This window comes from Hirundo rustica, chromosome 3 (genome assembly GCF_015227805.2).
Source record: "Hirundo rustica isolate bHirRus1 chromosome 3, bHirRus1.pri.v3, whole genome shotgun sequence".
Taxonomy (NCBI): Eukaryota; Metazoa; Chordata; class Aves; order Passeriformes; family Hirundinidae; genus Hirundo; species Hirundo rustica.
The window spans coordinates 58,654,024-58,680,497 of NC_053452.1; the positions used below are offsets into that span (position 1 = coordinate 58,654,024).

General features: G+C 45.2%; 1 protein-coding gene across 3 annotated transcripts in view; it reads left to right on the top strand.

The window, feature by feature from the left end:
* The first annotated feature begins 2,827 nt into the window (after positions 1-2,827).
* The window catches only part of SLC22A3 (solute carrier family 22 member 3), a 29,670-nt gene continuing 6,023 nt past the window's right edge, over positions 2,828-26,474 (top strand). Inside the window, exons 1-9 of one of the 3 annotated variants that reach the window (XM_040059800.2) lie at positions 2,828-3,428; positions 12,417-12,520; positions 14,534-14,688; positions 17,099-17,264; positions 18,255-18,372; positions 22,749-22,846; positions 22,984-23,198; positions 25,539-25,647; positions 25,894-26,006. In XM_040059800.2, the coding sequence (XP_039915734.1) occupies positions 3,015-3,428; positions 12,417-12,520; positions 14,534-14,688; positions 17,099-17,264; positions 18,255-18,372; positions 22,749-22,846; positions 22,984-23,198; positions 25,539-25,647; positions 25,894-26,006 (1,492 nt within the window). In that variant the 5' untranslated portion in view covers positions 2,828-3,014. The remainder of the gene's footprint in view (positions 3,429-12,416; positions 12,521-14,533; positions 14,689-17,098; positions 17,265-18,254; positions 18,373-22,748; positions 22,847-22,983; positions 23,199-25,538; positions 25,648-25,893; positions 26,007-26,474) is intronic. The other 2 variants (XM_040059801.2, XR_005700153.1) reach the window with 2 other exon arrangements.

Sequence of the window (26,474 nt, forward strand, 5' to 3'; positions counted from 1 at the left end):
ATGTCTCATGCTGTCACCCAGGCACGTATAAATGGTAGTCTAGTGCCACATGTGTACGGGGATTCTATGTGCCTTCCTCACTAGACTACATGGTTTTCATTCCGTGTCCAAAATAGCTGTGACATTTGGGCTGCTAAACAGAGCTTCAAATGAAGATGCCTGTGATTGTAATTTAGTTGTACTTCTATGTCTCTATTTTCTCTGCTCCCCTTTTGTCACCACTTCTGCATCTGCTCTTTCCCTAGCTTGGTCCCTTTACACCCTTCCCCCTCCTTCCTTCTGTTCTCTGCATCTATTTTTACCACTTCTGCTCTTCTCACGAGTCAACATCTTCCTTGGCTTTTCCCAGGAACAAAGAACATAATTTTTTACTGTATGCATAGGATAGAATGTTTAAAATAACGACCCAGAGACCTGTTCTCAAAAATTTAAAGGCATTCTTTCGTGAGGTTACAGTTATAGGCTTTGTGTACAATCCCATCATCTTCCTGTCCTTAGATGTGCTCCTCTCTCCCAGCACACAAAGCTGGAGTTCCAGGAAAAGAATGCAGAAGCCGGGAATTGCTTGCTGTAGAATAAAAGCAGTAATGCACACTCTCCCACATCTGTCACCGTGATATTTTAGATTTCCTTGACAAACAGGGGTGTTGCAGTACACTGATATGGTGGCAAATACTGATACTCCGGCTTTGGACAGAGAACTCGAAACACAGGTTAACACCGAGAAACCAAGGTTGCCGTGACATCATGTATGCCAGGTGGTGGAAAGGATTTTGCTGAATGAATCCTTGCCTCTATGACCAGCAGTGTAGCTGCAGGGAATGTTGGGGAGAATTTCAGATGTCCTCTGCCTTGATCTTAGTGCTGGTCTCTCTCAGGCTTTCTGGCTTCTGGTCTGACAGACTGCAATGCTTGTGCTGTCCATGACCAGAGCATAATGGACAGGGATGTGTGAAATTTTGACAACAGTCTACTAGACCGTGCTTTCTTTTAGGGAAGAAAGTAACTCCAGAAGCAAGGTTGCAACAGAGGACTGAATTCTCCCTCAGCTGAATCTGATCTAGCTCCACTGATTAGCAAAGAGGTGGCACAGTAATTACACCAGTGGTTTTCTGAAACAGGAGGAATGCTGGGTGCAGCTACATTGGTGCATGGCATTCAGGGAGGGATAACCCTCATGATTCTGAGTTGAGATAATACTCTCTAGTGTAATAGGGGAAGGTGTCCCTGCCCATGGCAGCAGGGTTGGAACAAGATGATCTCTAACATCCCTTCCAACCCAAACTTCTCTATTATTCTATGGTAATATTCAGCAGGGACAAACCCAATATTTTTATATTGGGGTAAGGCTTGAAGAGCAGTGGGTGTTTAATATACCCTTGGTCAGATCTGTGAGAGCAGCACACAGTCTGACTATCAGGCTCTGCCCTTATTTCTTGTCTTTAAGGTATTCCCTACAAGACTATCTCCTCCCCAGTCACTGGAAGCTGTTGGAATAAACATTATCACTTTTGACATCTCAGCATGATTTACTTCCCAGTTAGCCCTGCTGGGATAGAAACAATTCTCTTGTTTGAAACCAGCCATTAGAGTGTTCCTCATCTCCACCTGGATGCAAAGGTGATACATTCATGGCCTCTAAGCTTGAGTATTACAAAACATAACATAACAAGTTATAACAAAGCATAACCAGGCATCAAACCAAATTCCCTCAAAAGTGTATTCTGATGCAAGCACAGTAGTACACTCACCTAGAAATCTGCATCTTTGCTGAGCTCACACCTCACAGCATCAGTTTTCATGCTAAAGTAATATACTAATCAAAGCCTTTCTTGATTTGCGCCTGTTTTTAAAATTGTACTTTTTTTCAAAATCATAGACACCCGTAGTCAAGGCTGTAAGTAACCAAAGACAAGGGATTGCAGGAGACATCTTTGGTAGTTCCTGTCTCTCTTTGATAGATGCTCCTTCTCCCAAGAGAATACAGTTGCCATGGACCTCATGATCCTGAGGTTCAAAAAAACCCATTATTGAATCCCTGATTTGATTCATGGTGTTCTGCACAAGACGTGCTCACGTGCACACAAAATGCACCCTGGTCCTGGCTCCCTCTTCTCTTTTCCCCTTTCCTCAAACAGCTGAGTAGAAAAGTGACATGACTTGTTTTCCATTCATTTTTGAGAAAGAAGCACCGTCATTTCTCTTTTAAATATTTGATTTTGTGGAACTAAATTTAACAAGGTCCCATAAAAGCCTCGTCGAACAAGAAGATCAAACTTTAAGAAAAAAACTTGGATTTTGATCTGTTGCAGTTTGTGACCCTCACTTTATTTATGCTACAGAAGGAAAAGCTCCATGTGAATTAGGCGTGTACAGAAGCCGAAGTAGCACCTTGGAGAAGTAATTAAACTTTGCCGGAGTATCAATTTCAGAGCGTCAGTGCCCTTGTGGAAGGAAAGACTACAGGTCTCTCGGAGCAACTCCTTTCTGCCCCTGCCGTCCTGCACAGAGCCTGCGTCGCTCGCTGATGCTTTCTGCAGCAGCTCCTGCGCGCTTTCCCATTTAAGTCTGCTCTACCCTCGCACCTATTAATTTATGGCAGCCGCTGCGGGAGCCGGCCTTTGCCCGTCCCGAAGGAGTTAAGCGCGTTTATTACACAAGCTGTTTAACATTCGGGATGAATAGGAAAAGCACGCCCCTCCTCTCCTCTCCTCCGATCTGCTCTCCCCCGCTGGCACTCCTGCCCGCGGTGCGCGGTGCTCGCCCCGCATGTCCGCCGGCCGCCTGCCCCGCTCCGCCTCCGCTCATGCCACCCGCCGCCCCGCACGCCCGCGGCTCCCGCTGTCCGTCCGTCTGTCCGCCTGCGCGCCGGTCCGTGCGCGCCCCTGAGAAGAGAGGAGCCCGCGGAGGCGAGACGCTCACCGTCGTAGGAAGTGCCCGCAGCCGATGCGAAGTGTGAAGGAAAACTCTGCCATCTCTCGGGCTGCTGCGAAGTGGACAGACCGCCTCACACGATGCCATCTTTTGATGAGGTTTTGAAGGAGGCCGGGGAATTTGGAAGATTTCAAAAGAGGGTCTTTTTCCTCCTTAGCCAGACAGGCATAACTTTCTCTTCCCTGTTCGCCAGCGTAGTTTTCCTTGGGCGAGCACCAGAGAACTTCTGGTGCAGGATCCCCGGGGCAGCTGAATTAAGTGACCGATGTGGCTGGACGCTGGAAGAGGAACGAAACTTCACGGTCCTGCCCCTGCACCTGGGGAACGAGTCCGTCCGTGGGGAGTGCGAGAGGCTGGATGTCACTTGGGACGCCTCTGCCAGCTGCGCCAGCCCGCTCGCCCGCTATGGCAACCACAGCACGGGCAAGCTGCCACTCGCCCCCTGCCACCACAACTGGGTCTACGAACAGCCCCACTCATCCATTGTCAGCGAGGTAAGGAGAACACCCGCCCTCTGAGCAGCGATGTCTGTCCTGGTGTGGGATTGCAGCAGGAAAATGGGATTGCCAACGCAAGCGTCGCTGCTTTGTTGGCTGGTTTTCCCCTCCAGATTTATTCAATTTTGAGCCACAAGCAAATCCGGACAATGAGTATGATCAAGGGCTGGCACCAAGCTTTTAGGGGAAGGTGAGCTGATATGAAAGGTGGCTGTTCAAAGCCAAGTGACCACACAGTGTCAAATACCCTGCAGATTTATTGCTCTGTGTGCAGAGGAACGTTAGATTAAAACAAAAAGTTAAGTCCTTGCATGGAGGCTTCTGGTGCTCAGTTTCGGGCCGGCAACTTTGGTGATGTAAACTCCGAGTGCACTCTATGACCAGGATCAATGCGGATTATCTCTTCTCTGTATTTCCAGTATTGAATATGTAAGTTTGCAGGTAATAAAAGACAACAGGTGGCAGGCTGCCTATCTGAGAACTGGCAGGAGTCAGCAGAAGTGATTGTGCTTACTAAAGAGAAAAAAAAGCAAACACACATTTTTGTCCAAAGCTAACACTCAGCTTTTCCTGAATATCAGTGTCAGAGAACAGCAGGCTGTTATCACTAGTGGTAACCACTGGCAAATGCAGTGATTTTTTAACGAGGCTGCAAAAGGCCAGTGAAGATGCTTTCCTAGGAGATCTGTAAACGTGCCGTGAGTGTGCTGTGGTCTGGCTCCAAAATACAGTCTGCACACTCAGAGTGTGTATTTTAGGGTCATTCTGACAGCAATTGTCACTCAGGCAGCAATGAAAAATACAAATTGTGCTTAGAGGGATTGGCTCAGAAATAATCAAGGTGCACTGCAAAATGTGTCAGCACAGCTGAAGGCTCTGGTTCCTCTCTGTCTCATGAGCCTCCTGCTGTGCTTTTTAATTCGGTGCTCGCACTGGAGCTGTGTCCTCCAAAACAGGGAGCAGGGCACAGCAGCCAAAGCCGTGAGCAAACACTGACAAGAGATGCTCATCCCATCCTCCCGATTCACCGTCCTTCTCCCATCCAGCCGGGACTGCTGTATCCACTCACAGGCCCCAGGCTGTCCACAGCAGCAGCTTTGTTTCCTGAGCACCACGTGCAACGTGAGCAGCTTCAGCCAGGGTCTGTGCTCAGGAGAAAGCAGAGCACCCGACTGGCCCTCGAGCAAAGGTTTGGGTCTGGCTTTCGTGTATGATCGGTGAGACCAAGGCTGCTCAGAGGGCTGCAAATGACATGCAGGGAGCTGGCGTCAAACTTTGGTCCCTGATAAGGATGCATCTCTGCCCACGATGGCAGAGGAAGGCAGGGCCAGGTGGGCAGGGAGGGAGGACAAATGGTGCCTGGGAGCTGCAGCCTGGCTCTGGAACAATGCATAGGACATGGACGTAGTGGGAAGTTTATACTGCTGCCTCCAAGGTACTTCTGCTGGGGGCCTGTGATGAGTTAGACTTTAAAAATAAAAATATAGAGATTCCTTTTCTGTTGTTGTCCCTTCTCCCCCCCGCCCTTCAGCCTTGCTATAGGTGATATCATGTAGGCTGTGTCCATAAGATCATGCTCAGAGTCTGTTTATGGTAGCATTTTGTGTATCTAACAGAGCCAGTGTGATTTTCCAGCAGCAATGGGTACAGCTATGGGAAAAGAAAACCAGTATTTGTCTTGCAGCAATAAATGGGAGTGAAAGCATCAATGTTCTCGGGCAAATTCCTCATCCATCTTCGCTTTCTTGCTCTTCTCTGCTGGGGAGACCCTTCAGGACCAGGGAAGGGAGGAGGGATGAAGGGATGACTGGGCAAGCACTCCCACCTGTGACCCGGAAAGTACATATTGTGAAAACCATGGAGTAACAGTCTGCAAGGATGGGACTGTCTCTCCCCTGTGTCAGGGCAGCAGGTCCTGTGACTGCTAGAGACACTCTTGCTGGTCAGGTCCACCTCGGATGGAGGCTGCTTGGCTGTGACCTGGGCCACTTGGAACCTTTTCCCAGTTTTGCAACTTTTCTGGATAAATCATATCCCATGAGGGCTTTCTTCATCTGAAAAAGAGGCTTGTGGCATGCATGTCCTGACTCAATTGCTCTGAGATCAGCTACTAAAAGGGGCTTGATATTTTATTAATGAGTTATATATCCAGCAAAGACAATTTATATCCCAGATTTAATTTAGTCTCTTTTGGCTCAGCTGAGTCTCTAACAGACCGTGACGCAATTTAGGCTCTGTTTAATTAGCTCACCAAAGACTTATTTTCTTACCCATCTACTTGCAAATGCTTCATTTTGTCCATGTGTGCAGAAATGTTTCTTTCAGCTAAAGATTTCTGGCATGTCTTGTTGAATCAGCAGTGGAAGCGACCAGGGAGACAAAGTTAAAAGGATGAGTTGAAAACAGTCTCAGGATGAGTGTTCAGGGAGAGAGAGAGAGGAGGGGGGGAAAAGTCAGTGTGCTGAGGGAATTCTTCCAGGCCTATGGCAAGAGGCACAGGTCCAGTGTGGATTTGCAGTGTGACAGGGGATTCAGAGGGCAAAAGCAGGCATATAAAGCCTTCTCTGTGGATAGATGTCATAACACACAGGAGGTCTGGCAGCCAAAGCACAGCCTATTGCAGTAAGTTCTGAGCACCCTTCAGAAGCTAAATCATGGGACTGACTTGTAAGGAGTTGTGAAACGAATGGTGTGGTACCTGACTTCACTGCTGCTGTTGCTCATTGGCCATTCTCTCATCTTAGATAGTTCTCTTATGCAAAGTTGTTCACAGGAGCAAAGGAAAAAAGGGGAGTGTGGAGTGATACAAAGCACACCCTTCTTTTCAAGTGCTACTTGGGGTGCCTGCTGCATCACCTGCTGCTGCAGGACTCCCAAGTCTCAGTGCTGGGGTACAGTGAGGATATGGGAAAATGTACAGGACTTTCCTCCTTCAGCATTTGAGGAGAAGAGCAAAATGTATTAAGAAATCATCACAGGAGCAACACGTGGCAAAGCCAGTTACCTTGTTCTAGTGATGGACAACACAGTATTGCTAAAGATTCCTTTTTAAGGTTTTTTGGTGTCCAATAGGCTCTGACAATAGGTCCCTACTTCTGCAGAGATGTGGCCAAGGGTCCCTGTGCTCTATTGCTTTGGGTCAGGCTTTTCAGTGAGGGCAATCCAGATTTGAGAAAGTTGTCAGTGGAGCTGCACACACAAACCTGGACTGTGTCAGAGTTGAGTAAACAAGACCTGGGTTGACATAAAGGTTTTGAGATACCATTTTGAGACACAGCTGTGTTGATGTGTGGAGCTGTGCAGAGGACCTTGGCCCAGTGCAATCAGCTCTGGTTTAACTGAGCATGTCTTACATATCTTCCTGTGAATCTGCGTCAGCAGCGGGATGGGAATGCAGTGGCTCCTCAGATTTTTCCTGGAGAGAGAAGCTGACAGGGTAAATTATCAAGGTAAATCAATTCCTGACTCATGCCAGCTGGTGCCATCTGAAATGATGCTGGTTCCAGCAGGTGGCTGGCACTGCTCAGGAGGGAAGGCTGGTGATAGCAGCAGCTCCTCAGAGGGAGGAGGGAAGGACTGATTCTGTGCAGCAGATGGAGATGGAGAAACAAGAAGTATGCTGGGAGGCTGCAGTGGACTCAGGGGCCACAACCTCATGCTCTGGCCCAGGGGACTGGAGGAGAGCCCAGGTCACCCCTGACCTCTGTAGCACTTGAAACAGAAAGTATTTTGCCTGCCAAGTCCTGCTGGATGAGCCGTGTGAAGGACCCATCCGGGTCATATCAGTATCCAGGACATACCAAAGTCAATAAGCCTATCTTTTCCGGGAAACTGCGCTGAAGATGGGGTCACTGACCTTCAGGACTGCTGGGCTTTGGCACAATGTGCTACAATCCCTGAGAGACAAATCTTGCACTCTGTGGCAGGGTGGCTGGAAGCGGTGTGCAAAGAGAGCACCATTTTCTTCAGTCACTCGTGTCATTGTGACTCCTCCAGGCATGGGCATGAGTTACAACTGCGACTGCAGTGAAATGGCCTGAGGCGGTGGAGGAAAGAAGAGGCAGGTCTGTGTGGTCATCAGCAGCTACAGCACAGATGGGCAAGTTTTAGGCAGCATTTATGTCAGCCTTTGTCGACAGGAGTTGAGCAGAAGGGACAGATTTCTATATGTCCCATCTGCAGCAAATCTTCACACTGTGTATGATGCCATTTTGAGACCTGACAATACTTTCTTGCCAAAAGTGTGGGGTCTAAGGCAGACAAATGACCCCCTGAACATAGCCTATTGCTCCTGCTGGGAATCAATCTTCTCACTTCCCTGCTCGCCAGCCGTCTCACAAAATACCAGTCAACATTCACAGAGAAACCTGGAAGGAAACAAATAATGCTTGTCTCATGGTTTTTGCAGTCTCTCAGAGAAGGAGATAACATGTCAGTCAAACTCAGGCTGGAAAAAGCACAGCTGGTCTTTCTGCTATCCTTCTCCAAGTCAATTTACCCTCAAATGGTTGATCTAGTGTGACTGTTGTTACTGGCGAGGCAGTTAATCCCGTCTTATTTTCACTGCCATGGTGGGGTTAATATTAATTAGGGGAGGGAAAAGGGCAAACAGAGAGGAGAGGGAGTAGCAACTGCTGAATTTCTTATGAAACTCTGACCAAGATTTATCTCTGTGAGGGGCTGGAGCAGTTGCTTGCAGGGGTTTTGCCAGTGGGGCTGTGCTTCTTCCACTGCCATCAAACCCACTACTTGGTACTAGTTGAGGGTTCAGTTCTTTCCTTATTATTTTGAGGAAAAGTGCTGCTTTTCCCCTGTTAGGAGATGAAGAGTTTCTCTACTTCCCACTTGCTTTGGCCCCAAAGAGACAGAGGAAAAGAAGTACAGAACAGGCCCCTTGTGCCAGGACACTCAAGAAATGAGGTGATGCTAGGGGCAGGGACACAAAGATCATGGGCCTTCGGTCATGCAGAGGAGGAAAAACCTAGAAAGCTTTCAAACCTGTCCCTCAGGGCCTGAGCTCCAGTGCCCTGGCAGCAGGGTAGTGACTGACTCCTCGTCCTGGTAAGTGCTCAGCTTGAAACGAGACAGGGAGAAAGACAGGTCCTTCATCCCATTGCATTCTGCCAGAAGCTTTAACAGAAAGAGGAAAAGAAGAAAATCTCTCCCTTTCCACTGCATGCACTTACAGAGGGGTTTGTTGCAGTAAGGATGTGGGAAAGATAGCAGTTTGAAAGGCCAGTGAACAAGAGGAGAAGAACTCCCCAGCAACAAATAAGGAGCATGCAGCAGCAGTCAGCAGCTCCCCAGGTTTCCTTAAACTATGAATATCCCGCTGAACCATTTTGTCCAGATTTTCACTGTGAGTGAAAGGGTAAACCACACTCTTTTTGGTCACTTGTATGAGTGCCATTTAAAACGTGTCTGGGCTCTTGACATGCTGCTGCAATTGGGCTGGGGAATCACTGTAAAGTGATTTATTGACCATAGAGTTTAATCCGTTGTTTTGTAATTTAATTGTAACGGGCAGTAAGGCTCTTCAAAACTCCTCCCCAAGGTTGCAACATTTTGAGGAGCTTTTCATGGTATGTTGTGATTTAAAACAATATATTTCTACAGAGATATGTGTGCTGAAGTGAATAAAGGTCTCCTAAGTACCAGGAATTACAAGTTTGTGGTTAGTCTGTAGGTCAGACTGAAATGGAAGATGTTTGCCTTGTTCCAAAGTCGTAAAGAAATGAGAAGTTGCCACAGTTCCATATTTCCCAGCTATTAGTCACGTACATCCTCATGTACATGGCTCATCCAGTTGCCACTCCTTACAGTGATTACACCACAAATGAACTACCTGGAGCCAGTGCAAAGCCTCTTCCTTCCCCCAGAGAGATCTCACGTAACTGGTTTGCTGCTCCTTTATAGATCAGTGAAGCACCCAGTGCCATTCCTTCCAGTCACACCACTGCTGCCGTAAACCTGAGCCCCTCTCTGGTGTCCAAGCCTCAGCACAACTGCAGATGTTCATGACAGGGATGTATTTCCAGCCAGCAGTGGATGGCTGCATGGACACCAAGGCTGCCAGGGAGGACAGAACTGGTTTTCCCATCTGTTAAGGACATTATAGGAGCTGCTCCTGCCCGTGATGGCAGCACCTCATTTCTGCTTACAGCGGCAGCTCATCGTCAAGGCTAAGAGAAAAGCAGTGAGGAAGTGGATTGTTTCCCACTTTGGGCAGTTTTTTAGTCAGTTCCCTAAATGGAAAGGGTCTGTGTTCAGGTGCGCAGTGGTTTGTGTCCTACAGTGGATAGAAATCCTGCAGGTGGGGGCAGGACTGAACGCAGAGGTGAGCTGCAGGGCTGTGCTGGGCGCCTGCACTTGTGCAGTGAGGGGCTTGGCTGAGAGCACGGCAAAGGCAGGAAGAGGGTGTGCCTTAGCTGGAGCTGGCCAGCTGAGCTAGGTCACCTGCTTGGTGCTCACAGTGAGGAGCCAGCTCCCTGGGCTCCTGCAGGCTCTGTTAGGGTGTAGCCAGCGCTGCACAGAACAACAAATAGGCTTAAGATCAGGAGAAGAAAACCCTAAGGCTCTACTTTACTTTTTCATATCCTCCTCCCCCCACCCTCTGGCACTGCAATAAATGCTTTAGCATTTTTGACGTGTAAACATCAGCCTGTGCATGAATGTTCAGAAACAGAGAGGAGGCACCATGCCACTTCCTCGTGTGGAGGCTGCTAGCAAGGAACGTGGCAGGTGTTTGGGAGGGGTGTCATACAGGGGGACTAAGGACTAACTGGAGGCAGTCTGAAAACGTGGGTTGCAGATGATTTTGTCCAAGGGATGCATACAGGGATAACTTTCACAACCAAACCAGGTCACAGCTGAAGCAGTGAAGGGGGTCTGACAGGCAGCTTGGATGAAGAAAAGGTCTCTGCCCAGTGTTCAAGTCTCTTTTAAAGGTTACATTCCCCTCTAAAGGTTATGTTTGCAAGTGAAAAACAAGACACTAGCGGGGTGATGACTTCAATGGTAGGTGCTACGTCAAACAAACAGAAGCGCTTATCTATATCAGAATTTATTTAAATACTTAGAAAATGACAAACTGCAGGACTAACTTAGGAGAACAGTTAGTGTATTGCCACTAATCTTCAGAAAGAGCCCGTAGCTCCTTAGAAGTTTCCTGTATGTTATTATTTCCCAGAATATATACAATATTTGACTATATTGTTTGTGTAGAGATAGTTCCAGCTGCTGCATAAATCACAGGAAATTGCTGTACAGATGAAAGAATCCTCTCTGTTAAAGATACTTTCCCCTTCCTTTCTGGCATGCATTTGTTCTCCTGCCTTCTTTCATGATAGTTTATTCCTTGCTTGTTTACTGTAGAGATCAAATAATTTAAAAACAAATACAGTTTTTGAAAAGGGTCAAAGAGAGTCCCAACCTCTGGCATCAGCAAAGGCAATTGCATTGTGATTTTAAAAATCTTCTTTTAATGGTCATTCTCATAATCCCCGCTGTTTTACAAAGATACATATTTTGATACTATTTGCTAGCATTGTCATAGCTTCAAAAAGCAAGAGGTTAAGCAGCATCTGAAACCTGAAAGTGCTGCTCCATGTTCAGTGTATTTTAGGAAAACATTGCAATTGCCCTTGAGTATGACAGCTGAGAACACATTTTATTCCTCTCAGAGGTTTCTGCAGCTCTTGCTCAAGATTTACAGAAGTGGAAGCCAGGTGCTCATAGCTTGACTTGGCTGAAAGGTGGTCAGTGATGCTCCCTGGAGTATTGGGGTTGACATCAAAACCATGACTTTGTCTAAAGTCAGTGGAGGTGGGATATCTATCAGGCTGGAGTCCTGTGAGGTGCCCCTTGTGTGTCCTCTGAGATGCTAGGCTCAGATAATACTCTGGGCATTACAGCGTGCAAATGGGCTGGGATGGAGCTTGGGCACACGACACAAACTTTTAGGCTCTGGAGAACTGTGAATGGCCAAAGAGGCTGCTGTCTCTCCAGCCCACCCTGTGGCCGCTCTGCTCAAGGAGAGTGCTTGAGCACTGGGGTTGTCATGTGCTGGTGGGCATAGATGTGGTACATTGTGTGTGCTTCAGCAACCAGCGCCTTGTTGACAATTAAAAATTTCTTATAGTTCACATCTGAAAGCAAAAGGGTCTCTTTGGATAAATGGTGGTAGCTGCCGTTGTCTGTGGCTTCCTTTGGTCCTGAGGCCTCATTGTTGCAAAGATTACCCCAGGTATGGGGTAATTGTCTTAAAACTTCCCAAATCCCATATGGTCTGCAGTGGTTAAATTTCTTTATTCTCCAGGTACCTCTAAAGTAATTTCCCATGCCATGCTGTCCATAGAATTACTTCAGTTTTCGTTTCATTCTAGTTTTAGTTCCTAGTCCCTTCCTTCCTCTCAACCACTTTCTCCTTCCCTTTGCCTCCACTCATCCCCACCCCTGCTAGGGAGTCATGGATGCTGCAGTACAAGGAATAGAAAAGTCTGGGAAAGCTACACCGAGTGAATACATATTCAGTGTGCCTGAAATGGACCTGAGATCTGTTTTCAGTTTCCTCAGAGACTGTGTTGCTTTTACCTAGAAGGCACTAAGAAGCATAACTAAACCATTTCCATAAGATGCTGCTTTCACTGGCAATAGCTGTGGACCCTTACTCTGCACCAAACAAAGTCAGGACTTTGCCTTGGCACCACCTTTAACAGCGTTGTTTGCAGAGGAGTGATCTGCTTTCCAAATCTCGACAATTGATGTATGAAGGGCAGCATCCTCTTGGCGAGGAGGAGCTCTCCCTGTTCATGACCACTTCAAGAGCGCTTGCTGTTGAGCCCGCTGGTGCTTGTTATTGAGCAAGCATATTTGAGCTTCAGCTTACCCCCTCCCGTGTGTGGACCTACACAGTTCTGTTCTGTTTTGCCCCGAAGGTGACAAATGACCCACCTGGGTGTTTATGCCTCTCCCTTGTTCCCACAGTACGATCTTGTGTGTGGCAATGCCTGGATGCTGGATCTCTCACAGGCCATCCTCAATCTGGGGTTCCTGGCTGGAGCATTCATCTTGGGCTATGCTGCTGACAGGTACAGTATGAGCTCCGCTGTCCTTTGGTTTGTGGGGAGGTGGAACCACTCTCAGTATCACCTGCTATAAGCATGTGTCAACATTTTGCAGGTTTAATTCTCTTGGGATAAATATCCCCAAACTGAGCTAACAAAACCCGGCCAGTGTAATCTTTGCTTTGATTTGGGCTGGAAACTTTATGCAGTTGTACTTACTGGTCCTATTTGGGCCTTACAATGCCATGAAATGAGCTTTCCTCGTGGTTTCCAAAGTTTTCTGTGCACATCTGGACCCAGGAAGGGCAGAAGGACACAGAAACAAAAAGGAAGCCTTCAGAGGAGCTTTCTGACTGATGTTTACTGATGAAAGTTTAATAGGCCCCATTGGTGAAGCAAGCTGCTACCTGAGGAAAGAAGGAAGGGGTTCAGTGTGGTAACTCTCTACATTCACGAGCTGGACTAACGCTCACCTCCGAGGTCATAGCTCCGGCCAAGCAGTCCTCAGCTCCATGAGAGCTGGATGTAGCCAAGGAAACCAAGGAAAAGTCCCTCTCAACCTCACCCATTCCATGATTCTGTGAAAAGGTGTGGGCAATATTCAGGCTTGAGTAGCTAACCTGCTTCAGAGTGGGGAGCTCCCACAAGCTCTGCCTTGCTCTGAAAATAGAGGAGAGCCTAGTTTGTGCTTTGTGCTGCTATTTAACAGTAGTCAACCTGTCCATTGGCTGAGAGCACCAATGATGGTTTCAGTGACAGAGCATTTTTCTTCAGTTTGCAAATTACTTTCTGCCTGTTTTTTTTTTTTTTGGTTTTTTTTTTTTTTTTTTTTTTTTTTTTTTTTCTGTATCTGTAGTAAGAATAATAACTTAGAGTATGATTTCTTCATAGGCAAACTTCTCTGTAATGACATCTTAGATAGAAAATTTTGAATTAGCAAACAAAAGTAACTACAAGGAAAACCTCATCTTTCCAAGGATTATAGTAATAAGGGAAAAAAAAAAACCAAGGGAAAAAGAGGCCGTGGCAGAGACTAAAGGTATCTCTGCTCTGTGTCTGTCTGGGAACCACAAAACTGTGAAAGAGCAGAGATATTACAGCCAAATATTAAAATGAAATAATGTCTAGGAGTGCTTGTGTAGTAAGCCTGATGAAACTACTGTACAGCTGTGAATGTTGTACATTGACAGAAATGGGGGAATGTGCTGCAGCCAGATCATTTCGCTCATCTCCTTGACAGCACTCAAAAGAATGGATCTGGTTGAAAATTGCCTGGGTTTTGTCCTGCATTAATTCTTTTCATGAAGCCCTTTGAACAAAATGAACAAACAAATACTGTTGCAAATACTTTATAGTCATATAAACAGCTACATCATTTTTCACAGTTTCTTCTTAAAACAACAACAACAACAATGGAGAAAAGATCTAGTTGTTCTCTAAAGGCACAATTCCATGAAACAACAGGAGCACTTTTTTTTTTCAATTGTGGCTTACCTTGGGGACATAATTATGTTTCTTGCTGGAAAGTGAAACTTCTGAGTACATTAGGCACATTTTGAAAAGATGCAATCTAACCCTAAACCAAACCTAGAAAATCACATAGAGTAGTTAAAGCAGAAATGTCTTTCACAGAACTGGCTGTAATTATTATTAGAAGATTAATTTGTGGAAATTAATTTGAGAAATTCCCAGCAAAAATTGCCCTTATCAAAAACCTGATCAGACCAAAGATCTGAACTGCAACATATGGGGCATAATTTATGTACAAAAAGACAAACAGTTTTCTAAAATAAAATGGGGGCTGGTGGGGACATCACAAGTTTTGAAATTAATGATGTAAAGACAATGATAACTACCACAGGGAAAAGTGTGCTGTATCCCAAGGGCCAATACTACAAAGTTTCAGAGAGTCACCTCTCAGAAAAAGGCTGGTCTCAAAAAGGCACTGTCAGATCTAGCATTAAAATGAAATGTTGGGGAAAAAGAAAAATCTTAGTGTCTTTTCATGATTCCCACTTTCTTTTCCTTTTTCAACAGATACGGCAGAATCCTCATCTACCTGCTCTCCTGCCTTGCAGTTGGGATATGTGGTATCATAGTGGCGTTTTCACCAAATTTTACTGTATTTTTGATCTTCCGTTTTCTCCAAGGCATGTTTGGCAAGGGAACCTGGATGACATGCTACGTGATTGGTGAGAGCTGTTACCTTCATTTTTTTTTGGTTAGGGAAAGTGAGGGATTTTTGGGGGACAAAGACTCTGGCTGAATCTGCTTGTCATTATATTTTTTCTTGGGAACAAAGCACTGGCCCTGGAGTCGGTAGACAAAGAGTAACCCAAGTCCATCCTAGTTAATGGATTTGTCTTCAAATGATTAAAAGGTGAGGGAATGGATTATTCATATATAAAGGTTTTGTTACTACACAGAAGATCATCAGGATGATAAAAATCTACAGAGCAAGCCCCAAATAAACCGGATACACAAACAGGAGACGTGGTTTATTTTGGCAGAGTCTGAAAGTCTTCCACAGATGCTCAGAGGAGCTGGCTGCCTCTCCTCACTGGGAGGACAGCTCGGCTGGCTGCTTTCATTCTTTAGCTGGGAGACTTGGCTTAGCGTCAGGCTGGACACCAGGGTCCATATCAGGATTATTATTTTCCAGAAAAGGGAAAAGAAAGGGAAGCTTTGTTATAAATAGCATCAAAACAGCAGGGATATAGAACCTTTGGTAGATTATAATTTATCAGTCTATAGTCTACAGCAATGGAGTTCCTTGCATAGCAAGTTTCCTTTTGACAAGAAAAGGATATTGTTGTGGTGTCTTGGATGACTGCCAGGTTCAGTAAGGCAGACACAAAGCATGAAAAACCAGATGTTTGGGAAGGCATCCTGCAAGAGATGGGATGTCAGATTTACTTAAAAATTAAACCAGCCATTTGGTGATCTACTGTTATAGACCAAAACATAGTGATAACATCATTATATAGGACAAAAGCTTGTATCACTGCTGTTGTCTATGAGGCCTGTCACAAGTGTTTAAAATTCCTAGTGGAATTTAGATGAATGAGAGCAGAATTGCAACCAGACATAAACACTTACAATGAAACCTGGGAACACTGTGGTGATGTATGTGCAAACACACCAGTCTAGCCCTTTTAGCATCTAAAGCCCAGAAGAACCTTGTTTTTAAGGCTAAGTTACATTGCTGAGCAGCTCCTGTCCAAGATCCAGTGAAAGGACCAGAAGCTGTTTTCCCTCTTACTCCCATGCACATGGCTTAATTTTAAACTGAGATCTTATCTTGAAACTTTGGCAAGTGTTCTAACAAGCAATATGTTTTATAACAGACCCATGGCTTCCTTAAAATGGCCAAGCTTTAACAGAAAGGAATGTTTTTCAATGCTCAGATCAGGCTGCCTGACTTTAGGGAAAGATTCAGAGATCCTGAGAACCTCAGGTACTGCAGGTATTGCTGCAGACCTAAGCAAGGTGCCTAACTCTTGAAGAGAGTGATTCCTTACAAACCCCTTCAGGGATCAGCTCTCACCTCCTGGGGTCATCCAGAGTACTTAGTATTTACCAGCCTAACATCTTTTAGGAAACATACACAGATCATAGGTTTGTTTGCACCAGGAGAGTGGTTGCTATGAATACATTCCCAAAGCTCTTGGTGTGTGCTTCAGGCTGCCCCAATAACCTCCCTTTGCTTTGACATACAATCCAGCTCCATTGTGGGCAGTGCTAAACAGCTATCTTTCGGCAACAGAGTTGCCCCTGAGCTATGCAGAAATGATGGATAGTCAATAGAAATGGTCATACTGTCATATCTCTCTGCATTGACAGCCAAACCCCCTTATTGTTACTTGTAAATTTGTGCCTCCTTTAGCAAAATAAATAAATAATTAATTAATTTTAAAATAAAATGCTTCCTATGTGTTGCAAACTAAGGTAAAAAACCTATGCTTCTACTCTGAAGGTGTTGTAGTGGAGACAGTTTTGGAACAAACAGGAGAGACTTTTTCGTGCATTGCTCACCTCAATTAAGGATGTCATGGCCATGGGATATTGCCTGAAAAATGAGCATAGATTTCAGCGCTATTAGACACATTCACAAAATAAAAAAATCAACCAAATGATTAAAAAAACCCCAAACAACAAAAGCTAAAACTTTCCTCATAAATAAACAAACCAGACTAGATCATACCTTACCCTCAGAGCAACCAGCATGATATTGCTAAACTCTTCCCCACAGACGTCTTCTTGTCCATATGACCTGCTGGGAGCAGCCTCTGCCTGAAGGGATCCCCTTGTTTGGGGCAAAACTGCACCAGGGAGAGTGCTAAGGATTTCCAACCAAGCATGATCATGATGTAATCTCTAACCCCTGAAGAAGGGTGGTTGAGCTGATGAGGAGGCATCACTCACTTATGCCCTGGACAGCCTCAGTGACATTCCTACACTGCTGAACATAAGATACTGGGCTAGCCAGACCTGTGGCCTGATATGGCACAGCCTTCCTTATATTTCATTCCCAATATTTTTTTTTTTTTTTCAAAGTGGGTTTGTTTCTGTGTTACTTATTTTGGCTTTGTCTCTGCTCAGTGACGGAGATCGTTGGTTCCGATCAGCGGATTGTTGGAATCGTGATTCAGATATTCTTTACCCTGGGAATAATAATTCTCCCTGGAATTGCATACCTGATTCCCACCTGGCAGGGGATCCAGCTGGCCATTTCACTGCCCAACTTCCTCTTCCTGCTCTACTATTGGTAATGTTGCACAGTCATTGCTCTTGTCATTATTGCTATTGATATTTGAGCCCCTTGAGGGTTCTGCTGTGGCTCCAGAGTGGAAGATGTAGGTTAGGAAGAAGATATTTGCATGTTGTTGACTTTGTAATTTGTAATTCCTTTTTAGTGAATCTCAGACATCCGTTACTTTAGTTGTTCTGCTCACAGTTTGCCTCTCTGATCAGCCACAACTGGCCCCTCAGAGAACCCTGCTCCATTTATAAGGTTAACTTGACGAAAGTTGGTTTTTCCCATCAGCCATGAGACCCACTTCTGCCTCCCATTATCTACTTAGCTAAAGTCTGACCTTGCCCTCAGGTCCCCTGAGCTCAGCAGTACAGCTGACGAGAAAGCAGAGCTCTAAGCCACGGTAAACACCTGTCTCAGTGCAGCCATCCTGTGGGATGAATCCAAAGAGGTCTAACCCACGGAGCCTCCTCCTGAGCATTGCTTCCTTAAATGCTGCCTGCTGTGAACTTTAACAGTGAATCATCTTAACCCTAGGCTAGCAGCAACTGAAACACCCATCAGTGCTATTGCTTTGTGCTCAGTTTATAGAAGTATACATTTGTGTGTGTCTATCCTACAGTGATACAGCCAGAAGCTTCCTGATCTGCCTGTGTGTGTTACTCTATGTGTTTAGTGTTGGCTTTCATTGTTGCTGCTGTTCTACAGGAATATTTGCTTGTTGGTGATACTTTGACAGCCACTGTGCAGATGCAATAGTTAGATTTCTGATTTTTAGCTTTGCAGAATATTGATGCAGATTATTTTCCTCTTTCTTGCCCACTAGTATCAAGTATTTTAGAGAAGGCTGACTGAAATAGCAGTCCTCAGATGAGCTTTTTTGACTGAAAAAGACTGAAAAATCTGTGTTTTGTGTTAACACAGGGTAAAAGATAAAAGGTTTTGGTTTACTTATGATGTTACAGAGTAAAAGCCTTATTTACGACTGTTGTGTTCTTACAGGGTGGTTCCTGAATCTCCACGTTGGCTCCTGACACGCAAAAAGGGAGAGAAAGCATTAAAAATCATGCGCAACATTGCAAAACACAATGGGAAATTTCTCTCACCGCATTACTCAGAGGTATGGTCAGATGTTTGAGCTAGAGGTTTTTTCTAAGCTTTCTTAAGCTTTGGAAGGTTCAGTGGTGTTAAAATGAGTTCTCTTTAGGGGACGGACAACACTCTTGAAGAGTCACACCAGAAAAGTTTACTGTCAGTCACACAGCCACTTTGTTAATTGCAAGATGGGAAAAGTGAACTGTCTGGAAATATACGGGCTGAAAAAAATAAGCTTGTAAAGCAAGGAATCAGATCCTTCTTTTGTAACACTCTACTTTAAAATCTTATGGGAAATATCAGAAACTAACCTGAGAGGCAATGGTATTTCATAGCAGTTGCCATTTTAACTGACAGAGCGAGTGGAGATAGCACTGGCTCCTTTTCTAGATGTTCCTTTTATAACTCTAAGAAAAAAGGAAATTAGATTTTAAGTATAAATTTTCTTCCATCCCAACAGGGAGAAAATACACTGCAAAGTTCACAACTGAGGAAGCTCTGTGTGAGATCACTATTCACAAAGTAGGATGATATGTGTTAGGGTTACAGTCCTTTGGCCAGGGGTCGTGAGAGAACTTGAAAGGACTGATGCATTTCAAATAATGTTGTTGTGACATTGCAGCATTTGGCTTGTTCTCTGTTGGATACAATTGGCTCTCTGGGATCCAGGTGCACATTCCTGGGTCATGTCCAGCCTCTCATCCACCAGAAGTCCCAAGTCCTGGGCACGGCTGCTCTCAGTCTGTTCATTCCCAGCCTGTGTTGACACCGGGGGTTGCCTGGACCCACGTGCAGCACCTTGTTAAACCTCTTGTTAAACCTCAGGAGGTTATGACAGGACATGGAGCTGTTGGAGTGAGTCCAGAGGAGGGCCGTGAAATGATCAGGGGCTGGAGCACCTCTCCTGTGAGGAAAGGCTGAGATAGATGGGGTTGTTCAGCCCACAGAAGTGACCTTTCCAGGGAGACCTTAGAGCTGCCTTCCAGCACCTAACGGGGAGTTACAAGAGAGCTGGAAAGGGACTTTTGTCAAGGGCATGAAGGAACAGAACAAGGGGGAATGGCTTCAGACTGAAAGAGGGCAGTTTTAGATTAGGTATTAAGAAAGTCTTCACTGTGAGAGTGATGAGGCACTGGAACAGATTTCCCAGAGAAGCTGTAAGTGCCCCATACGGGATAGTGTTCAAGGCCAGGCTGGGCAAGGCTTTGATCAGCCTGGCCTGGCTTACAGTGTCCCTGCTCATAGCAAGGGAGCTGGAACTAGATGAGCTTTGGTGCCCCTTCCAACCCAAACCATTCTATGATTCTACGAATTATTGTCTTTTGCTGGGGCGTATACACCAGTGTGATTCCCACAACCAGGTCAGAATTATGCAGTGCCAAGTGTTCCCCAAGTCATGTAGCAGGAAGTTTGTGCTGCTGCAGCTTCCCCAGCTTCCTCTCCATGTTCAGCCCTGCATTCCTACACCTACTTCCTCTCTAAACATCAGCATTTTCAAAGCATCATGTCAGAAAAATATGTCTTACCTTGCTTTTTGGTTTAAGTTTGTTTTTTTTTTTTTTCCCCAAAAGTATGCATGTTCATGACATTTAGCCACTCACAGCTGCAACAGATTAACCTCCACACACCCAGATTAGTGCTGGATCTCTTCCTGGGACCTTTTAAATATAGCATCTCTGCCATCCTTTGTGCCGTGCCCAGAGGAAAGAGAGCATCTCCAGGAAGTGCATGGGTAATGGATCAAGGGTATTTCTCACATTAACTGATACCAGACTTCTCTTTCGTGAAGCAGCTCCAGAATGTCAGGCTAAGTGCTGCATGTGTGGAGGCTCAGGGGGGAAGTTACAGGCAATGTCCCTCAATGCACTTGGGCTCAGATTTTCCAGTATGTCTGTATCAATTTCATGCAGAAACCACAGATGATCTTTATATGAAAAAGGATAAATATTTGCTTCTTTTGCTTTGTGAGTTACGACACTGGTATAGGTCAACCCCAGCCAGCACTCATCAAATTAATTGTAAATTATAAATTGTTTTTTTTCCCAGTTGCTCATATTTATTCTACCATGGAGAGTTTTTTCGAACTAATTTTCTAATTTTTTGGTCTCTGTCCAAAACCAAAATGAACTGCAACCCTCTGAGTAGGAGCTGGCTCTTAAGAAAATTTTGGATCAAAATCTGTCCCTTTATCTACAGATTTTTTCCTACCCTATTGAACATATCTAGACATATGTCTTTCTTGCATACATGAACTTACATATGTAAATGTTATATACATCCATGTACATATAAACCTGCATGGCCCATGAAGAATTAAGCACGTGTAGCACTATATACATAAAAATAGTTTTTGGAAAACTGATATGTAATTTTACTGGAACATGAAAATATGAGGGAAGTTATAAAACTTCATCCAGGGTTTTCAATTAGTGTATCTTTGGAAACATGGGCCCTGTCACTGAAGTCCTGACTGCACTGGTGTGAATAGCAAAGCTCTCCTTGACTTCAAAGAACAAAAAGGAATTTTTTTTCCCCTGCAAAGTGTTGACTCTCCATAATGTTTTTTTCCTTCATCTATAAAAAAGTGCTCAGTTATGCTTGGGATTATTTTGACTTTATTAAGACATAAAGATACAAGTGACAGTTGTGCTGAATTTATCTTTAGTCCTCTGGAAATCTAAAACCATATTTGCACAAAGTCACAGCTGATGGCTGGCAGCCTGTTCTTATAAACAACAGACATGGCAGCTTTATAACCATATTATGAGAGAGTGCAAGAGCAGTGCAGAAACCCAGCAACCTCAGCCGGCCTCACTAAGGACTCTGGCATGCAGCACAAGTGGCAGCGCTTTGAAGAAAACTTTTGGCTCTGGTTACAGAAGAAAAGTGAGAGGGAGTAGAAAGGAAGTTCGAACAAATGTGGGGTTTCTCTGTCTTACTTACAAAGCTTTGTGTCAGTCAGTTATGAAAAAGTCGTGTGTAAATACATCCAGCCAAATCTCACCAAAAAGCAGCTGTGTTACCTTATAATGAAACAAATAAAGGGTGAAAGCTTTGGGCTCAGCCCTGGCTGAGCTGATGAGACCCCTAGGGCAATGCCTTTGGCTTTATCTGTGTTCTTATCGTGGATCTGCATGTTACCTCGAGCTTCTCTGACTTTTCACTCCTGTCTCCTGTCTGACATGGGCTCCTGCCCTGTGTGAGCAGCAGGTGCTGCGGTAATACAGAGAGGTTTGCTCCTCTCTTTGCCCTCTTAGGCCTCCTCTCAGGAGAGGTCAATAATGGAGAGTTAAAGCAGCGAGACTGCCTAAAATCCTTCTAAAAATGGCACATCTAGTTTAACCCCATGTTCCCCACAGCTGCTATGAGAGCTGATAGCAATTCCAGCTGTGGCTGCCAGTTCTTGGGCAGTATCATGGTTGGTTCCTGCCTAAAACTGCCCCTGCCTTATCTTCCTTGTGTCTTCCTCGCTTGCCACATGACCATATGAACAAAGGGTTGCCACCTGGCTTGGACAGCACGGTTAAAAACTGCTGGCCAGGGTTAAAAACAGCCTAGATCAATGTAACTAATCCCTTTTTGGCCCTGCTGATATTCTGGCTCTGTAATATCTACAGCAGTGCACTTCAACGGGTAAACACAGGACTGTGTGAAATCCTGCTCTTTTCTGTTAGTGCTAAACCTTCTAACCAGTAATTTCATAGAGTGTCTCATTGTGATTGTATTGGAGGCAGCGGAGAATAGATTCATTATACTTTGTAGGCAGTATGAGGACCTTTACTTCATACTTAGCAGATTATTTTTTTCAAGGTAAAAGCCACGTTCAGCACAGTGCATGCGTAATTTAGGACCCCCAGAATTTCACTGGTTGAATATTTTGTAGCACCTAAGCACTGTCACAGATCTGCTCTTTCTCTCTCCCCTTTTCTTCCTGCTGCCCAGCTCTGCCGCCAGCGATATTCCCAATCCCACTGTTTGCTGCTCAGCCCCTGTCTCCCTCCTTCCCTCAGCCCATTGTTTAGCCCTGTCTCCTCCTCTCTGCCACCCCCGCAGAAGGCAATCCTGTGCCCAGTGGCTCTGATGTGACAATGACTGCTTATTACCTTTCAAGAAAATCCAGGTCAACAAGGGGGAAAAAATTTTTCCATTCTCAAGTTAAGGTTGGGGATTTTTTAATTGATTTTTTGCACAATCATCATTAAGGGAAGCTCCCAGCCGTATCCAGTTATTAGCGGCTCCAACACCTGTACACTGCTCTGGAGTGCTATGAGCAGCAAACTGGCTTGTCAGCACCTTTGCTCACTGGACTGGAGTATTGCCGATCGCTGTATTTACACAGAAGCTCTGCCCCAGTGCCTGCCTGACTCCTGACAGCTGACTGCTGCTCACTTGCCTCCTCAGATCACTATTAGCAACGAGGAGGTGAGCAACCCCTCCTTTCTGGACCTGGTGAGGACTCCCCAGATGAGGAGGAACACACTCATCCTGATGTACGCCTGGTGAGTGCCCGTGTCAGTCCAACTTGTTACCTGGGGGGTGGGTTTTGAGGAAACATTCCCTTGTGACTTTTAGGGTCTCTCCAGCTTCTTGCAATCATTTGCTTGCCTCTCAATGCTTTTTTCCCTCTGCTGTTTAGGTTCACAAGTGCCATTATCTACCAAGGGCTTGTCATGCGCCTGGGAATTATCGGAGGAAACCTCTACCTAGACTTCTTCATCTCAGGAGTTATGGAGCTGCCCGCTGCTTTCCTAATTATAGTGACAATTGATCGCATTGGCCGGCGCCTGCCCTTCGCCGTGAGCAACATCGTGGCGAGCGTCGCGTGTCTCGTCACCGCCTTCCTGCCAGAAGGTAACGCCCTGCCCTGTGCCAGGCTCCTCAGGTCAATGGCGTCTCTCCAACACCCCCTGAGCAAGGGCAGTGAGACGCACTAAACCGCAGATAAAAGAAAAAGCGTCTGGTGATACCAGCAGCACACCTTATTTGCATAGAGATGGGCCTGGGACATGGGATAGCCGTATCTCTGATGAACAACAGCTTGGGAGTAGTCTTAGAGAAAAGGTATATAAAGGCCCTGCATTCTCTTTAAAGGGAAATGCAAAGGAAGAATATACAAACATAATGGGAAAATATATTCCCTGACATGGAATACACTTAGTGATGTAAGAAATCAGTGATTTTGGTGAGTCATCTTGGTAACTTTTTCCTTTACAAATAAAACAACGCAAACCACAACAATGTAGGGGCTGTGGTAGGCGTCACAGAGATTGTTGCCTTGCCCTCACTCTCCCAGGAGTTTGGACAATGCTAAGCGGCTGGGAGAAAGATACGGCTTTTGATTAAGCCATTTTTATCTGGTTTCAAGGACAGCTAAGAGATCTGATATCGCACACAGGCTTCCCAGCACTTCTTTCTTTAAATTGTTTCCCTGCCATGGTTTAGGGGTGGGGTTTTTAAAAATTTTTTGTTTTGTTTTGTTTTGTTTTGCTTTGTTTTTTTAATCTCTAAGGAGGCATTTGGAGGTGCTTTGAATTATATATAACCATAGGATTTTGCCTTGCCTTACTGCAGCCAGGGGCCAGCAGCTCGATGGACTTATTCCTCCCCAGAACTGTTCTTATAAAAGTGAGGGACAGTCCTGGCCATCTTAAGAGGTTTTAGTTTCTCAAGGTACATCATAGGGCTGCCAACAACCCCCTCTCAGTAGGAAAGGACAGCCTTGGGATTAAGATACTTGCAGATTGGACACTAAAGGTCCAAGTCCTGCTTTGAAGAAGTCTGTTTATACAGATGGAAAAAACTGCAGCTCTCAGCTGTGAGCCCCCTCACACTGTGTTGCTAACACAGTTCGAGTCCCCTGGCAGAGGGAGGATCCACATGGACGTCACTGTCACCTTGGGAGTCTGATGGACTGAAGGGGATGATGTGGATTTGTTTTGTTCTTTCCAGCCTTTGTTTTTCTTATGTGTTTTTGAAAACAGAATTCTTCAGGGAAAAAGCAGTGTCTTGCAACATGGGATGAAGTTTGATGGTGGTTTGTTTGGTTGTTTTGGAAGGGAAATAAACCCAAGTGTCTCATTTTTGGTTCGGAGAAAACTGAAATATTTTCTTGTTCTTCCATTGAAGGTTTGAAAAAACACAGTCACTGCCAGAGCCCTCTCCAGCGGCAGTGGTCCCCTTTGTGCCAAGTTCAGGCTTGTTGTTTCACTTGCCTCCCTGTCTGCCTAGTTGTGGTTAGACCATGCAGGAGACTGTCCTCTCCCAGGAGCGTGACCGTGCTTGTCACACTCCTTGTGATGCACTTCCAGAGAGCACCAGCTCTCCAGAGAGGGGCTGCTCACAACGAGAGGGGCAGCTCTGTCCTGCCACATGTGGCTGACCACCACGCCCCTGCTGGTGTACAAGGGCTTCCCACCGATGTATTCAGGGCAGAGGCTGCTCCCTGGAGCTGGAGTGGAGCTGGCAGAGCTGGGCAGAGCCAAGGGGGCAGTGTCAGGTACAGCCCGTGCCAGTCGTGTCGCCGTCCTCTAGAAAGGGAGGGGAGGATGATGAGGAGTAGCATAATTAGGAGTGTGTCTAATGTGCAGTGGCTAGAAAAATTACAAAGGGTAGGTGGACTGCTCTATGGAGAGTTATTTTACTGCACCCTTCCTGGAGGTTTTAAAGAGATGTGTAGATGTGGCACTTAGGGACATGATTTAGTGTTGGGGTAGCAGGGTTGGGCTAACAGTTGGACTAAATGGTCTTAAAAGTCTTTTCCAACCTAAATATTTCTGTGATTCTGTGCAGCTTTAGAGGTACCTTCCTTGAGGTCAGAAGGCTTTGGGAGGTGACTCAACAGTGTTTCTCACAGCATAACATGCCTATATAGAAAAATACTCCTTTCTGGAGCACAATCTGGATGTGGTCATGGAAGTTTATGATGGTTATTCTCCCACCCATGCTGTTATGTCCCACCAGCATTTTGATTCAATCAACTCTAGTGATTTCTAGTTCTCCAAAGCAGCCTCACGTGATGTTTAAAAGCAATAAATGCCAGTATAGATTGACACCTACAGCAGTGGCCTTTCAGTCTGGTTTGCAGTGTTTCTGTGGTATAATTTCTGCTGACATGGCCTAAGGCTCTCAGAAATGCTCTGCTGGTGTGGCAGAGCACACTTCACACAGAAGTGTTTCTTTTTGTATGAACAGATATTCCATGGCTCAAAACAACAGTTGCCATGCTGGGAAGACTGAGCATCACAATAGCTTTTGAAGTTGTCTATCTAGTGAACAGTGAATTGTACCCTACGACACTGAGGTATGTCAAAAGCTCCCAGGAATCTTTCAACTTTTTTTCCTGGGCTTTTCCCTATTTCCTGTTTCACTGTCCTTTAGTTAAACTTGGTTTTCCACAGAGTTTCCCAGCTGAATAGCCACTGCTTAATGTGGATGGCATATACTGAAGAGATATTTTTTGAGTTAAATCTACATTCTACTCCTTAAACTGCTGGTGATTCTGTTTGGTAGCACCTCTCTAATATCTGGTACTTTTTGTCTTTTGCAGAAACTTTGGTGTTTCCCTGTGTTCAAGTCTGTGTGATCTTGGCGGGATCATAGCCCCGTTCCTGCTTTTCCGATTAGCAGCCATTTGGTTGGAGCTACCTCTAATTATTTTTAGTAAGATTTAATTTGCAATATAATTTTGGTTTAAATATCCTTCTCCTAAGAGAGCTTTTCTTTGGGGATAAAAGTAGTATGTGGCCTTATCTCCCCCTCAGACCAGTGCTTCTCTACCTTTATACCTAGAGCAAAAGGCTGAATGGCAAATGGGTGAAATGTGACTTCTCTGCACTATGTGGAAGAGCTCTGCTTAGGAAAGGTCTGCTTAGGAAACTCTGCTGAAGGAGCAGAAAAGAAACTATGTGAAGTGCTGTAAGACTGAGAAACCTTACAACTAGGTTCTGTAATTGCATGTGAGTCTGTGGCTAAACCAGACTTCTAGGAGGTAGAGGTAACTAGAAAAAATCAAAATGAAGAGGATATAAGAAGGGAAATTTGCACCAATGACAGCTTTAGCTGTAAACAAAATTGGAAAGATAAAAGACATTTTAAAAATTACCATCATTTGAAGAAAAGACATAGAAG